The 17,430-nt window shown below is 37.8% G+C and overlaps 2 protein-coding genes across 3 annotated transcripts; one reads left to right on the top strand and one right to left on the bottom strand.

Annotated features, from left to right (window-relative positions):
- The first annotated feature begins 5,011 nt into the window (after positions 1-5,011).
- On the top strand, positions 5,012-8,216 carry fgf1a (fibroblast growth factor 1a). 2 transcript variants are annotated; one of them, XM_034689357.1, is made up of 3 exons: positions 5,012-5,442; positions 6,000-6,103; positions 6,834-8,216. In XM_034689357.1, the coding sequence occupies exons 1-3, from the start codon at positions 5,241-5,243 to the stop codon at positions 7,023-7,025; spliced, it is 498 nt and encodes a 165-aa protein (XP_034545248.1). In that variant the 5' UTR covers positions 5,012-5,240; the 3' UTR covers positions 7,026-8,216. The 2 variants fall into 2 exon arrangements, with proteins under 2 accessions (XP_034545248.1, XP_034545249.1); XM_034689358.1 differs by having other exon boundaries at positions 5,061-5,406.
- Positions 8,182-16,498, bottom strand: LOC117816954 (NEDD4 family-interacting protein 1-like). Its single transcript, XM_034689356.1, has 8 exons — positions 16,276-16,498; positions 14,241-14,334; positions 11,430-11,569; positions 11,203-11,290; positions 10,812-10,936; positions 10,642-10,708; positions 10,416-10,524; positions 8,182-9,840 (listed from the first exon to the last, which is right to left on the bottom strand). The coding sequence occupies exons 1-7, from the start codon at positions 16,309-16,311 to the stop codon at positions 10,418-10,420; spliced, it is 657 nt and encodes a 218-aa protein (XP_034545247.1). The 5' UTR covers positions 16,312-16,498; the 3' UTR covers positions 8,182-9,840; positions 10,416-10,417.
- Positions 16,499-17,430: the final 932 nt, after the last annotated feature.

Raw genomic sequence — 17,430 nt, forward strand, 5'->3', positions numbered from 1 at the left:
TCTAATAATGGAATGTGATAGATAGATAACCTGCGTCCACCAATCATAGAAGAGAGGGCATGTTTCATTGTGTTTTAAAAATTACGTCATTTTTTAATTAATCAGGACAACTAATTTCTGTGTTTCTAACTCGGCTCAGACTGGTTGGGAAAATAACCGTCCTTTTTTAAACACTTTTTACAATCTGTTTTATAAAACTGACAAACATGTAGTGGTGACTCTGCCACTGATGATCCTTCAAAGACAGTATAACCAAGCACTCATTCAGCTTCTCTCTGAATGATTCATAATCTAGAGCCTTTGCATCATGGCTTTGCTGCACTTGTTAAAGGAATTTTTTTATACATTTTGGGAAAACCTCATTCTCCTTCTTGTCAGATGTAGAGATTGATACATCAGACATGTTTACTGCACACATTTGCAGCTGAGATCAGCGGCTAGTTAGTGTTGGCGTAGACTGGATACAAGGGCAAACAGCGAGCCTGTAAAAAGATTCACTTTCTTTCATCTTTAAAGCCCATATATATATATATATATATATATATATATATATATATATATATATATATATATATATATATACACACCTTATTTTAGTTATAGAGAAACAAAGAATACAAGCAAATAGCACTTATTTTTGGAGGCCTTGGCTGGATACTTGCCCCAGCTTCTGGGTTTTAGCTCCTATCTGTAGCACAGTTAAAGATCAGCCTCAATTTTTTCATTGAACTCCGACGAGAAAGTGAATGAGCACATTTCCCAAATGTAAAACTAACCCATTTAAGAGAAACCATCTCTATGATAGACAGCTTGTGTATGCAGCACTTTGGATTTGGTTAAGAACTACTGTAAATCACCTTTAAATGTCCCACAGAGCTCTATTTGAACCCTTCAGCTCCTCTGCAAGCCTATAGACACCGTGTCTCATTGTCTGTGTATCTGTGGAACATTTACACCTTTATTTGTGTTATTTAGTCCAGCCCCAAATGTTTGATAGCACTAAGCATCAGTCACCTCACGGCGTTGTGTCACAGTGAAAGTGTCGTGTCACTGACTTAGGAGGCTGGCACAATGGCTCCTTTTAATTCTCTGGGAACCATTTCAATGCCAAACTCCTTGTTTTTGTCTGTTTTCAGTGATGCTTGAAGTTGGACAGTGTTTGAACTGGAAGAGGAGAGTTGTCCCAGTATTGCAGCTTCGTCCACAACTAGCAAAAAAAAAAAACTTCAATTACCTGAGCTTAAGGTTATTATAAATTAATGATAGCAACACAAGGCACTTACAGAATATAGACATAGATCTGATGCTGTCCCTCTCTCTGCGTGATTTAGAAGTAGGCCGAAATGTGCTGTAACATTTTCATCAGATGTCGGCTTAGTTTGTCGTCATCTGAGCGTTTCGTAACCCCAACATTTCGTGCGTGTTTCTAGCAGAAACAGGTTTTGATATGAGCGTGAACCTTAAAGAGGGAACTCATTTAGCTGAAAAGGAATGATTTTGACAGACTAAAGGTGTTGATGCCTTGTCAGGATAGAATAATTGGATGTGTCAAGTGAGCACCGACAAAGAGTTTGATGGTGCATTAAAAAAAAAAAAAAAAAGGAAATTGTTGAACAAAAGACTAAGTGCTCATTATAGATGTTAAACCGCTCCCTTGCTCAGGTTATTGGAATCTGATGTACACATTATGTATTTTTTGTGTTCTTATTTGAGGAACCAAAAGTTGGGATTAATCAAATATCTCTGTCTTTATGTTTTGTTTTTGTCAGGCAAAAAGTTCACTAGACAGATTTAGGAAAGGAATGTGCTGCCACGTTGTCATTCACACTCAAACTAACAAAAAACTGTTGCTTTATTTTTGTTTATGTTTATTCAAGATCATTTTTAAACTCATCTTCGTTGACTGCAAAGGGGTTACTCATGGGTTACTTTCACATTCAGTATATTCAAATCTCTGCTGCTGCTGCTGTTCATTCAAACAGCTTAAATATATATAGAAGAAATCGCACACTTGCCTCTTCTTGCTCAAAAATGTATCTTAACTTTGTTGTACATTTTTGAGAAAGACACCTGAATATGCAATAGAAAACAACAGATACTCTATCACCATCACATTACAAAATGTGGTAGCCTCATGTTTTTTTTTCCAGGATAAGCTATTTGCATACAGGAGATTCACCTTTAACTTTATCTCTGCAGGACAGATTTTTCAGGAAACCCTTTCACAGTAATCGGTCTACCACGACTGATCGCACTCACAAAGACAAGCCTATTTGATGTTTGACAACAAGGTGACCAAAGCAAGCACAGACAAATTCAACTCGTCAGTGTGATCTAAAGTAGAAGACAAATTTACAGTTGTCTGATTTTTATTTTAAACACATTTTTTTACTCTAGCATAATGGCTTTGGTCAAATTGTGTAATACTGTGAATAGGATAGAAGTCAAGTCTTTTTTTTTCACTCACACAAAAAACTGTTTGTGAAAGTAATCAACCAGCTTGAATCTAAAGGATTTGCACTACCCAAATATTGTTTGAAAATCTATTTTGTATAAAACATATGCAGACATTTTGAGAATTATCAAGGGCAGATCATGTTTCACTGGTATATGCTTTCAATAAAATAAAAAAAATGTTTTGCTTAAAAAAATTAATATGTACATATAATCCATTGTAAAGAAAATGTGGTGTACTTGTCTCCAAATAACAGTTTTTCTATACCTCCCCTCTGTATTATTTCTCCTCTGTAGTGTGGCTCCAGTTGATCTTTTCCTCCATTGATTAAAGGTCGAACTATGTCTGTGTGTGGTACTTCTCCAAACAATGAACTGTATGCTGATGTTTGCCATGATATTAACTCGATGATTCTGAACAGTGGAAATGGTAGACTCATTGTAAGACACTTTTCATGATCACACCAAGCACTTGTTCATCAAATAAAAGCGCTTTTCCATTCTGACACTTGCTTTATTTACTTTTTGTTTCACCTATTTTACCAGGAGACTTTGATGTGTTGCTTGTATTTGTTTCATGGCTTAATCTTGATAAAGTTTAGAAGTGTGCTTCAGAAATGGTCAAAGATTGTCCTGCAGACTAGAAAACACAACTAACCAGCCTTAGTGTTTTCTCTGCTGTCTTGAAAAATCTGAAATGATCACTAGCTAACAAAGTCTTGTACATGTATCAATGATGACTCCACAATTGTTTCATGTTTTTTTGAGATGCATATCCTCACCCTTAACTAAACCTGCTTCACATTTAATTAAAGCTACACTCCCTCCTGGCTGTGTTAGATCTTTTAAAGAAGGGGTTCCCAAACTTTTCAGCCCGCGACCCCCAAAATATAGGTGCCAAAGACTCGTGACCCCCACTGTCCCTCAAAGTGATTTAATGTTCATTTAGCTGGTCTGCAGAAAATTAGCCTACCTATATGAGAATGTGTCTGTGTTTCCTGTGCTGTTATGAATTAACCTGCTGCTACTGATGCTGTTCATAATTAACTGCACTAACTCTAAACTTTGAGTCATCTGGACAAAAGAAAGGCAGAAAACTCATCACACTTTCTGTTGTCAAGGTTTTATTTAAAGTTTAGCTACTATTTGTGTCGATATTTTTTGCTATAAATGGGTAACGTACTACTTTTAGATCACTTTTGTCATTCAACTTTTTTTATTGCATTTTTTCAGTATTTCTTTGTTCACCACAAGTTAACAAACTATATATTAGTAAAACAAAACCAACAAAGAGAAGAAAACAAATACAAAAAAATAAAAATAATAATAATTATAAAATAATAATAATTAACAGTACAAACAAAAAGGAAGATAAACGTAAGAAAATAAGGTAAATAAACCAAAATGAATAATACAAAATATTTTTAGATAAATAAAAAAATAAAAAATTCTGGAAGACATCTCATGAGCCCCAATGTGTGTCTGGCAACCCCCCAAGGGGTCCCGACCCACACTTTGGGAACCCCTGTTTTATAGGGTCACATTATTTGAGTCACATCAATAATCTTCATGGTATTTGCTGATTATAGGATTTTATAGGTCCTTAAAACGTATTTTTTCTTTCTTTGAATCTTGGTGCTTTACACCCTACAGCTCCAACATAAAGACATTTTTCACGGCGAAAGATCAATCAGTTTTGATCCTCCCAAATGAGCCAGTCTTAGCTTGCTTTATCCCCAATTACACTGTGGTGGGCGGTGCTTAGTATTGACAGGTGACCTCATGCACCTCCTTACTCCAATGAGACTTCAAAAAGATCCATATCAGAATCTGATGATTGAAAGTGGGTTGTTTTTTTTCACAATGAATCCAGTCTAACCTGATAGATACTACATGAGCGTTTTTTTTTATTAGCTTCTTTTTAATAATAATAATAATAATACATTTTGTTTGTATAGTACGGTGGCCCTGGGAGCACTTTCCAGTTTTATTTGTTTTGAGTCCAGAAAAAACACAACATCAGCCACCCTGGATTAGATCGGAAAAGACCATGGATCAGAATTTGTTCATCCATTATGGTGTCCTGTCCAAACTTCTCTGATAACTTAAATGTCCCAGCAATTGTGAAAATGAAACAATAATAGTGGATACACAATGACCTCTTATGGACAGACCTGACAATTTGCTCGGGACAAACTCTGCCAGATAAGGCTCACTTATTCACTTCAAAAGAACTCTGTTACAGCTTAATTAGAGTTAGAACAGTGTCCATGGAACTATGAACAAGAACCAGGGTGGTCGCCTGCCGCTGCTGTCAAAATTTCGTCAATAATCAGTCAGAAACTAATTAGTTAAATTACAAAACAATATTACCAGTGAGATCAAATAAAATCTGCTCTTTTGGGGGTAACAAATATATTCCAGTTGTCCCAAATTTGATAAAATTTGTCCATTTGAATTCTTAAATGATAGGTCAATTTTTCCATCCTAAATATCTCAAGAGTTATTCCAATCCAACCCTGTTATACATCTTATTGTTACAGTTTAGGACTGCGTCTGTAGTGATCACACCCAACACAATTTCCCCAGTTTGAAATTGACTCGTGCACGCGCATCTACCAGCCAGTGTGATCTGCACGCTTGTCCACGCGCTTGTAAGCACCTGACCACTGCAGGAGAGAGATAGAGTGGAACTACTTTTGGTGTAAAACCATCCTCTGCTCTTTAAACCTCCCTCTGCTCTTTAAACCTCCTGTTGATCCACAGCTGTGCTTCCTCTGAGCAGGATGACAGATGTAGCGATGTTTGTGTCGGAGGATCAAACAGAGGACGGCGGCCTGCGGCGGGACTTCAGGCGGCTGACTCGGCTGTACTGCATGAATGGCGGACATCACCTCCAGATCCTGCCAGAAGGCACGGTGCAGGGGCAGAGGGAGGACAGGGACGATCACAGTAAGGGCTGCAGCGCACTGCGCATTTTACATCCAGGTCAGACCTGCAGCAGGCAGCGTTCACTTCCCACACTGTAGGTGTGTCAGGTTCAGAGGCACGAGTGTTTAATAAATCAGGAAGCAAACTGGAGAGATTTTAAAGGGCGATTTCGCTTTTGGGAATGCTGAGAGAACAGAAGACATGAATGTATTCACTGTGATTAACTCAATGAGCAGTAAAACAGGCATGCACAGGAATAACTTGCATACTTCTGATGGACTGAGACTTGTTTAATGGCACGTCCTTTTAAAAGCTGGCGTATTTATTTACTAGAGGTTTAAACAATAGGTAAACATATAAAAAGTATTTGTCAAACAGTTTAGGGCTTTAAGACTAAGTGCATCAAAAGCATCAAGGATTTAAATGCACTTAGTCCAAAGGATGACAAAGAAGCTTTAATATTCATTATCACTATAATTGAATTTGGAAACAAGAGTTCCCAGTAGGTTAAATATCTTCTTTGGTCCCACTTCTAGAGAGCATGATCAAGAATGATAAGAGGAATCTCATATTTTAGTTGCTGCCTTGCTTTTCAAACTGTTCCTTCCTCTCAGTTGTTTTAAAGCTCACAGCAGTGGACATTGGTGTAGTGATCATCCAAGGGACAGAAGCCGGGCGCTATTTGGCTATGAGTGATGAAGGACGGTTGTACAGTTCAGTAAGTATCTACAGCACACCTGATGATCCATGTGATATAAGATCAGTGCATTAATAATAATAATACTTTATTTATATAGCACGTTTCAATACAGGGAACAAAGTTCTTCTCAGTGGGCAATAAAAACAGAGTTAAAATTAAATAAAATCACACAATAAAAGCTTTCCTGTAAAAATGTGTCTTGAGTAATGACATAAAACACGGGACTGACTCTAAAAGTCTGATCTCCTCTGACAGGCTGTTCCAGGGTGTAGAAGCCCTGACTGAGAAAGACCTGTCCCCTTTGGTCTTCAGTCGGGTTCTTGGAACAGCTAACAGAGCACTGCCAGAGGATCTCGGGATTGTAGGGGGATAAAAGCTCAGAGATGAATAGAGGGGCAAGTCCATGTTGCGCTTTAAAATTCAGTAAAAGAATCTTAAAATCAATCCTAAAATCAACAGGCAGCCAGTGTAGATGAGCTAAAATGGGGGTGATGTGGGCACATGTTTTAGTTCCTGTTAAAAGACGAGCTGCTGCATATTTAACTAATTGGAGACGGTGGATTGATTTCTGACTAAGAGATGAGTATAAGGAATTACAATAATCAAGACGGGACTGAATTACACTGAATGTTGTAAACATATTTACTGTAGAAGATTCACTACTCACCATCATTCAGTGTTAATGAACCTCAATCCAACCACTTCTGTGCCGTCAGCTGTCTGTGCTTGCTCTGTCTCTCCCTCTCAGCCTGCAGTGATGGATGAATGTTACTTCCTGGAAAAGCTGGAGGAGAATCACTACAACACATATCGATCGCAGAAATATCAGGAGGAGAACTGGTACGTAGCTCTGAAAAAGAACGGGAAACCTAAACTGGGTCCAAGGACTCACATCGGACAGACGGCCATCTTCTTTCTGCCCCGACAGCTGAACGAGTGAAGACACACAGACCTCAACTCACATGGATGTGAAGTGGCCGCAGGATGGATTTATTTATGCTGAAACAATAATGCCTTATTTTGTTATTTTAGCTGAAGGACAAACATGAGTAAGGTATTAAGATAGTTGATGGAGTGCTTATTATTATTCAGGCAGAGACCAGCTACTGTTTCATCCGATTATTCATGTTGAACCAAAGAACAATGCATCAGAGCTTAAAGACTAGGCATGGCATCCATTGAACACTAACACAACATCCCATTTGATCTGCTAACAGGACAGTTTCATCAACAGGCCACAACCAATTCATCTCAGGAATGAGGAGATATGTTACAGGTAAAATAAAACAAATGAAGAATTAATTTGCAAAAACAGATAACTCACTTTTAAAAATGTTAAAAAATGTTTCAAAAAACATATTTTTTCTATTACTAGCTTTAGGTATTATCAATCAGTTGAAGTTGGGTGGCTTTTACTAAGTCAAAATTACATTACTAATTAGCTGTATCTTAAAAATGTAACTTTATTAAAAAAAAATTATATTCAAAGGAAATGTGTTTTTTGAAAAATTATAAAATCGGAGATATCTGGGTTTTTTTCAAATGAACTCTTCAAATATGTTATTAGCCTTTTGGAACAGTATTGGTATATTTGAAGTTACCTCAAACTGGAGATATTAAAAAGTGTTTCCTGCCGTCAGTACATTTCTGTAGAAAAATGCTTGTTTTAGCTGTACTTGCATCATTTTATTGTAATTTACAAAGCATTCAATGATGAGTACCACAGTCCTAACTTGAATAACACATGTAATAACACATGATGCATAATCATGCTGGCCTGGTTACAAGCTCAGAGTCCTCTGTAGTTTGACTCTATAATCTGTGCTTTGCTGTGAAGTGCTGCCACGAGTAGCTTAAGCCTCTCTGAGTGAAAATCTGTGTTATTCCACATTTCCAACTGTTACACTGAGCTGCCACACGGTGCCACCAATGTGTAAAACCTGCACCGAGCATTCATTTACATACTTTAGGGCTGTCAATCTTTCTAATTTCATGCCCCCTTCTCCCAGTGCCTTTGCTCCCTGACAGCAGTGAAGAATATTTGAATACCACTTGTCTGGGGTGCACAGCAGTCAATAATCCAGAGAACTCAGACATGAGGCATTAAAAGTGACATTTATTTAACACTAAACGTTTTCTGTACAGTTTCATTTCAACAAAACCCCAGGGTTCAGCTCTACATCACATAGAAAGAAGCAGAATGAGTCTGTATCAAAGCCATGGCGATTGTATGGAGTTAACTGATAAGGCGAACAGTTCGGTTTGCAGGACCAGAGTTAAACCCACTTTTAATCCTTCCATTGACAACAGAAGTTACATAACAACAACTGCTGTTTACTCCTCAATACAACACAATAACTACATCCTGCATCGCCGCGTCCTTTCATTCCTGGTTTTATATGTCCGGGTCTTTGAGTCATGATGGGAACATCCTCTGGGCTATGTTTCTAAAAGTGCACCTGCGTACAAAACATTCTTTGATATAGATTTTATACCCACATAACAGCTAACATCTTACACCTTATGAATCATGGTCTTAAAAGAAGAAAAAAAACTGTTCCCTTCCCCGGCTGTCAATTAAATCTAAAGGCAAAAATCCCACCTGAAAATGGAATCTGAGTTATTTTTATGCTCTTAGATAATTTGATCCAAACGTCAGAGGCAGATCATTACGCAGCGTCTCCTCTAATCACAGAGCTTTTCCACTGACAGAGGATGAGACTCCACTGACTCACTGCAGAGTCATAGAAAGGTCAGGCTCTTACATCTACATGAGCTTTTTGAGGATACGAACCAGAAAATGTTCTCATATGCGCAGAAAAAATAAAAATCATCTTGGTTGCTGTAAGTGTCCCAAGCTTGGGCGTCCCTCATCTGTCAGCTGACCTACTCTGGGGGTTTGTCTCCTGACATTTATATCCATCTGCTCTCTGGCTTTTTCACAAACTCAAACTGGATCATCAAAGATCATATTTATAAACCAAAACTCTACTCCAGGGTGGATAATTACCTGATTTAATGTACATCAAAACATCTAACAGGCAGAAATCATAACATCTGACACACTTATGTCATTTTGGGGCACTCCACTGACACAGTTTAAATCACAAGCATGTAGGTTTTGTTATAATGATGCCTTGAATGAACAAACATCTCAACGGCAGCCAACACTGCCCCCTCCTGGCTGAAAAGAAGGACAACACTACTTAAAGCCAACAGGTGAGAGAATTAAGTGAATATCCGTGACCAGCATTTACAGCCTGATGAAAGCTTGCAGTTGAGTGCGTGTAATGTTGAAAAAACAGCCTCTAATAGTCACAATAAAACCATGAAGTGAAATTAGTGCAGATTACTAAGATTGTTGCATGCTACAGCAAATCTACCAAAGTGTGTATTCATTAAAACCTGCTGGCTTCATGTGTCACCAACATGAGACTGTCCCTACTTCAAGGGCAGATGCATGCTTGTAAGCTACCACCAAATGATATAAGGCATTACTTATACGTTACAGACAGAGATGTAAATAGCACTTAACATTCGCCACTAATGAGTACATTAAGGGACTATTACTGTTAACCATTTTCCATTAATAAAGTTCCAAAACAAAATAAAAACAGGTGATATAATTCCTGAATATATTATCAACAGTTGTCTTTATCTATCACACGACTGTCCAATTTCTTGTTAGATGTCTTCATTTTAAACTTTTTGCAGAGTTGCTGCATGTGTTGTCCAGTTCTTCAACGTGAAAGGTCCTGAATTCAAGTCAAGAGAAGATTGACAAATTAAATCAGAGGTATATTGGCTTCATATGTAAGATGTGTGGTGTGATGTCTGTCAGTGGTTATGCTTCCATACAAACTAAAGACTGAGACTCCAGCCTTATTTAAGGTCTTGTATAAGCTGAGGTAATTTCTAATTATTTGAAAAGACAAGTTGCTTCAGTAGAAGTGCTTGACAAAGAAAGTATCTCTCCTCTGACACTATGCCCGTCCAATAATCCAGATAATGGACTCAACAATGGACACTATTCCACTTTAGTGTGGAATCTGTGTTTTCACAAGGTTTGCAGTCAGAAAACAAAAGTTGGCGTTGAGTATCATATCTAGACACTATAGTAGCCAACCAATCAAAGAGCTGTGTTCAGAGTCAAACCCTGCAGCTGCAGCATAAGGACTATTGCCTCTGGATATGGGGCGTACGCTTCACCGCTGAGCTAAACCTGCACTCCAATATTTATTTTGTATTTAATCCAACTGTGTATGTGTGTAACTGTCTCCAATAATAAACATGTTTGTGACAATGAGTCTGAACCGGTAATACAACATACCTCTAATAGATGAAGAGTACTCGTGTTCGGGGAAGAGTGGCATAAGTAGGATCAGCCAGTTTACGCACTCTGGAGTAGTTAACAAAGCCTCTGATGAACAGCATGAAGCCTGAAGGCCAGAGAAAGAGATACAATGACATGAGTTACAATCATACAACATTAAATAACTACTGGGGTTGTAATCTGAGTGAAGCTATTGCTTTATTTTTGATTTCCTTGCACTCACCCAGGGCCAGGAACACCCACCACAACCAGTACTGCCCGTCAAAGTAACCAGGGAAGTATGTAGAAAACTGGAAGGTAGCAGAGTTAAGATCATTTTGAGAACCAACAACATGCGAGTGCACATCTTTGAACAGGGCTGGTAGTGGTCAGTTTCAATGGAACAGCTCTTACCCGGACGATGAGGACCCATTTGATGAGTGACAGGCCGAAGCCGGAGATGGCTCCGTACCGGCCGGCTGCTGACGTGGTCAAACAGAAAGACAAGAAAAACCCGATCCAGTTGAACAGGAATGCCACTGGAGATGGAAAAAAAGAGATATGATAATAATTATTATTTTAAAAAGACACATTTTATAAAATACCACGCAGAAGCCTTGGATAGTGAACCTAAAGAGTCTTCTTGAGAGCAACTTTTTCCATATTAAGATACACATTTTTTACAATTACATGAACATATTTTAACAATCTTGATACAAACGAGCTCTATGCAAGTGAATTTTAGGTTAATTTAGTATCTCATGACAAAAATCCCATCAGTCTAATGTTCTAATCCAGCTCTTACTGAAGAAAGTGAGCATGAAGATGCCATCATTTCCTATCCGCAGCTGGTCGGCATCTTCAAAGTCATCCCTGGCCACAAAGTCGTCCTCCTGCAGCAACAGCAAGAAATCAAAGGTGTTTACTTCTTTTTTATCTGACCTTTTCTTTCTAAATCTGATGTATGGTACATTAAAAGTCACTGAGTAATTAGGATTGTTTCTTGTTTGTTGAAAAATCAACTCAGCGTACCGTGACTCTTCCAGGGACCAGGGGGACGGCTGCCTCCTCTTTGCTTCTCTCAGCCTCATCGTAGGAGGGCAAAGTGGTGGCAACGCTGTATGATGGAGGGTTGGGGAATCTTCCTCCATCTTCCTTGTATTCAAAGAAAGCTGGAGAAACAAGCAAAACTATTCAGCCACAGAAAAATAGGACGCCTGTAAATATACTTTGTAATTATCCTAAATGATGCACATGGGTTCAGCTAATATTTAAGCTACAATCAAAAAGTGCCAACCCTTCAAAGCAAATATTGTGGAGACTACCTGATCACGTCTGGATAGCTGTTCCAGCTTGTTGGCAACAGTTATGAGTACAACATTATCTTTTAGGGTTAGGTCTGAGTGATGAAATATTCTTGATTATAGATCTACATTAAGTTGTGCACAAAGTAATTTACATTGACATAAGTTTTGATAGTAAAAGATTGACAAATGGAGGATCACAGGAGTTTCTTATCCTCATTGAGAAGCAGCATTTTGTTATTATGCAGCACAGACTTGGAATAACCTCCCAGAGAGAATTAGACAAGCACCAACTCTGACCACTTTTAAGTCCAGACTAAAAACGTTCCTCTTTTTAGCTGCTTACACTGCTCAATAATGCAAACCCATTTTTAAACCTTAGTTTTTATTTCTGTAACTACAAACTTTTAATTTCTTTTAAAAACTGCGTTTTAATGAAGTTTTGTAACTCAGTTTACTTTCTTTCTTTCTTGATCTTAGATTTTAAAATATTTTCTGTTTTCATGCTTATGTTTGTTTAATGTCATATTTTAAATTGGATATTTTCTGACAAGGTATGGCGTTATGGAATTAACCTGATATTGGAACTACAATTAAATGTTGGCCATACGGGCATCCTGTGGGGGTGTCAAGAGGTCTGAGCCAGCTTCGGGCTGCGACTCGACACAGAAAAGATTCAATGTGTGAGTCTTAATCCCTGGGAAGAAGTTCTGAGATGAATCGAATGATTAAAGGTTCATTTCAGTTAAGACAAGATCAGTTGTGATTCTGTGTCCGGCGGGGAAGTAAGACTCTGCAAGTTACGGACTTCAGAGCAGTGATTATTTATAATAATTTAAATAAATAATAAGACCCAACACTATTTACTATGTACGTTAAGTGACATAAGTACAGAGAGAGAGAGTAGGCCAAACATAACTGGCTGCATATAACATTTTAATGTTTGAAGTGTTTGCTGTGTGTATTTGTTGATTGTTACTGTTCTGGTTTTTGTTTTAACCTCTGTAAAGCTCTTTGAATTGCTCTTTGTATGAATGGTGCTTTATAAATAATGCCTTGCCTCTAAGATCAACACCGCTTCTGAATTTCACAAACGGGAGGGGCGAGCAAGGGAGCGTTCTAGAATCTGACCGCTAGATATCGCTAAAGGTTCCCATTTCAACACACAGATGAAGACCAAGTGATAGACCCGCTGTTTTTCTCCGGGGACTCCATTAGTATCAGGATGCTCATCACAGTTACAACTTAATTAAAATACAAAAACACTGCTATTGAATAAGATAGAAGTCCACTAATTTTACTACGTTACTTCTGCCACTTGCTGAAACTCTGTTCTATTTAAGAAGGCATTCTAATAAACCAAAGTAATGTTTAACCTGAAAAACATGATCAACATTTTTCACTGGATGCTAAAGACCATGTCAACACTTATTGTGTGAATTAGAGTGTTTTATCACCCCCTCTAAAAGACATTATCACCAGTTTATCCTCCTTGTGGACACAGTTCAGTTATCTAACAGACAGATACACAGACAGAGCAACAGATGATTAAAGTCATTTCCTAAAAGAAACAACAATCCAGAAAAGATGTTAATTTGTATTTCTTTTTATGAAATGAAATCCGTATCTAAAATGCTAACCACGCGCTTTAAGTTAAGTGTGTGCTGATTTATGAAGCAACATTTAAGAGGGGTTGGTTGCTGACGAATCTACTTTCACTTCCTTCAGTGTGAGGAGCAGCAGCAGAGACTTAAACCAGACCGGGGGGGGGGGGGGGGGGGGGGGGGTTGAGGTGCAGCAGGAACAAAGACACTGGTAGTATGTGAGTCCATTACAGCTAATGTTCTGTCCGTTACAAGCTTAGACCTTTATCTGGGTCGTTTGGCAGCGGTCCAGAGAGCTCCTTTGTGTTGTCCAAACATAAACTGCATTGAACCAGATCAATAGTCTCACCCTGAAGAGCTCAAGGCTACACCCACTTATGCAATGTGTTGACCTCTGCCCTCATAAGAAGTGAGATAAGGAACATCCTACCTCTCTAAAAGCTGTGCACACACCAGCCATTACCTCCTACATGAATCTTTCAACAACTTACAATGCAGGATGAATAGGAGCAATGATTGACTGATCACACACACCCATTCAAATATTAAGCCTTAGTACTTACCAGGCATTTGTACTCTAACTCATTTAGTCAGATTTCAGTAGTAAATATTTTCTTTTTTTCACAGTTTGAACCTTCATCTGATGGATCATGGTGGAATTAAATTAAAACATCACACAGTTTGTAACCCAGAGATCATGTAGGATTGACTCAAATGAAGGGTACAGCTATCACAGTTTATACTCTACATAATGAACATGACACTGTAAAAAGAAATACTCTTCTAAATCCTTTGTTTATGTTGCTCCACCTTCACTCTCACTGCGTCAGGATTCAAGACTTCATTTTGAATCAAGAATAAACACGCAGCACTAAGTGTTTCTTCCACTTGTGTTGATGTCACTTGTCTAAAATGGAGCAGAGAATGATCCTTACCTGCATTTGCTGCAGCAATGCTGCTGTAGGGGGGTGGTGCGTCTTGAGCAGGGCCCTCCTGGGATGGCTGGGCCGGCTCCTCCTCATTCACCAGCTGAGGGAAAGTAAACAAACACAATACAACTTGTGTCAAACTGAAGTGAAGTCCACCAAGAAAGGAAACATTAAGTGGAGTTGGCTGATATAACTGCATGAACATATCTAGAGTTGATGTTTAGACATATTGGATTTCCAGGATTTTACATTACTATGAAGAGTTCTCTGATTTACTAAACATCTGACATGAACAAAGAAGACCATCTGTAGTCTGATCTGTAAACATGTTATCGTTGGAATTTCCTGTTCACTGCACAGCTTTTTTAACCCTCCTGTTATGTTGCGGGTCAAATTGACCCTTTTTAAAGTCTATTTTAAGCAATATATGCCTTCCAAACCAGCTAAATGCAGCATAAAAATATGGACAGCATGTGACAGAAGAGGTGTCATGTTAATGTATCAACATCACTTCATAAAAAAAATCCAAATTTAAAATAAAATTAAAAAAAATCTATGCCATGTAAAAATATTGTATTTTTATTTAGAGCTTTCGAACGTACATTTAAAAAAGTTTTAACATGAATTTTAATGAGTAACCAGTGAGTTATCCTCATTGAACCATGATCTGTGAGAGTTAAAGAACACCAATCGAGTAAATCTTGATTTAAATGGTTAGTAATGGAGTTAAAAATGAGATTTAAAAAAATGTGTATTGGGACTTTTTGGGGTTCTGACACTTTTGGATAATTGAATATGCCCCGGGTCAAATTGACCCAGGAACATTATTGCTGTTGCAGAGAAACGAACCTAACAGGAGGGTTAAAACAGCGCAATGTGAGGTTGCAAGAGGATGCTACCCACATTTCCTACCACAAAACACCCCGTGGTTGACACAAATCTGCTTAAAGCTGCTGTTGGTTGTCATGATATTAACATCAGTTTGGAGAGAGATTTTAAATGTCAACACTACCCCATCCCACCAGATTTCTCCCTACTTCTCGTGCTTGTTCTTATGAGGTAGTAGTGCCGGCTTCCCAGATAATCAGGACAACCTAGTAGGGTCCGCCACTCAACCAATCGGGACAGAGGATCAAAGAGTAGCTCTGATTGGTCCGTGATAACGGGAACAAGGGGGAATAATAACATTGCTTGATACAAAGGTATTGAAAAACACAGAGATTTGGCCATAATCTCAAATTACTTCAATTACTGATGAGTACCGATGGGCATTATGACAATAAAAATAATCGTTTTTTACCCCATTCCTACCAACTGCACCTTTAAGATAGGAATTGGAAAGTATATTTAAGGTGGGAAGAAGAATATTAAATAACCTTAAAATTACACCATGTTCTCAAAGACTCAGGATGTAGGAGCACTGATCTCATATCACACACACAGTCACATATCTGGTGTTATAAAGTGAGCAACAAGTGGTCATAGCAGATATGTCTGAAACCATCCCTGTCTCCACACAGGATGGATCACCTGTACTAATGATAACACAGTCCCCTCTTAAATTAAGCAAAGCTGCATTACACAGTGTTAACTAAACACGATGCACTCGTGGTTTTAACATATTATTAGCGAATTCATATTTGTAAAACAATGTGCACGTTGCACCGTCACAACAGTACATATGTATCTGTAATATGTAAAGTACTATCCAGGTAGTTGTTGATCCAGGTAGTTGCTGATCTGTCTGAGGAGAATATTTCACAGTATTTCTGATCAGGCCACAAACACAGCGTAAAGTACTTTCCTGGTCAGCTGATTGGTGAAAATGTCTTATTGGCTTTAAATTACAATCTACGGAAATAACTACAGGCATTAACAACACATTTGAGTAAAAGGCATCAAGTATTTATCCTTAACTCGGGCCCAGCCGTAAATACACCTCTGTTGTTTTCTCCCTGACAGGCTTATGTTGTGTTAGCAGACCAGGCTTCAGCTAATGCTAACTCTACGTTTGCGTGTGCCAGCAGACCTCGTTACATACCTCCTGATATCTCACGTTACTGTTCTGTTCTGCCATCGTGGCGGAGGAGTGAAATATCTGAAACGTCTTCTTCCCTTTACAGGTGAGCCTTTAAGAATTTAAAAGGAATTTCGCATTGGAAGAGGTACGAAAGGTAGTGTTGCCTACTTGTCGGCCATCTCCTTCCTTCTTCTCCACCTCCTGACGCCCAGACGGCAGCAGGCTCTCATGCTGCCTTCAAGGGCTGTGGGAATATCTGGTTACATGTTGTTCTCACATGACAAAATACAAGAAGAGGTTTGATTTTTGATTTGATTTGATGTCTTTATTTCGATCATGTAAAAGTGAAATAGAAAAAAACAAACAAGTAGAAAAGAAGAAATAGTTATACAAACATACAAGTAGAAAAGAAGAAATAGTTATACAAACATACAAGAAAAAAGAAGAAATAGTTATACAAACATACAAGTAGAATAGAAGAAATAGTTATACAAACATACAGGAAAAAAAGAAGAAATAGTTATACAAACATACAAGAAAAAAAAAGAAGAAATAGTTATACAAACATACAAGAAAAAAAGAAGAAACAGTTCTACAAACATACAAGAAAAAAGAAGAAATAGTTATACAAACATACAAGAAAAAAAAAGAAATAGTTCTACAAACATACAAGAAAAAAAGAAGAAACAGTTCTACAAACATACAAGAAAAAAGAAGAAATAGTTATACAAACATCCAAGAAAAAAGAAGAAATAGTTATACAAACATACAAGAAAAAAAGAAGAAATAGTTATACAAACATCCAAGAAAAAAGAAGAAATAGTTATACAAACATACAAGAAAAAAAAAGAAATAGTTATACAAACATACAAGGAGAAAATAAGAAATAGTTACACAAAAGAAACAAAATCAATCAGTTCAATTAGCAAGCACTGAAACATTTTACTTTACATGTGCGAAAAGGAGTAGGAAGAAGTTAAAACATATCTAATCCTGCCCCTTTTTTCACTATTTTCTGGCATTATACTAGTGTACTCCCACACATCAAATCTTCATATATTATCTTCATATTTACACCTACAATCAAAAGTAAACCCCTCATGATTATCAACACTTATCTTCCTCCTTGTACCTCATGAAAATCCTTTCTTTATACTTCTTCTTGAGAAACCAAGA

This window comes from Notolabrus celidotus, chromosome 8 (genome assembly GCF_009762535.1).
Source record: "Notolabrus celidotus isolate fNotCel1 chromosome 8, fNotCel1.pri, whole genome shotgun sequence".
In the NCBI taxonomy this organism is placed as follows: domain Eukaryota; kingdom Metazoa; phylum Chordata; class Actinopteri; order Labriformes; family Labridae; genus Notolabrus; species Notolabrus celidotus.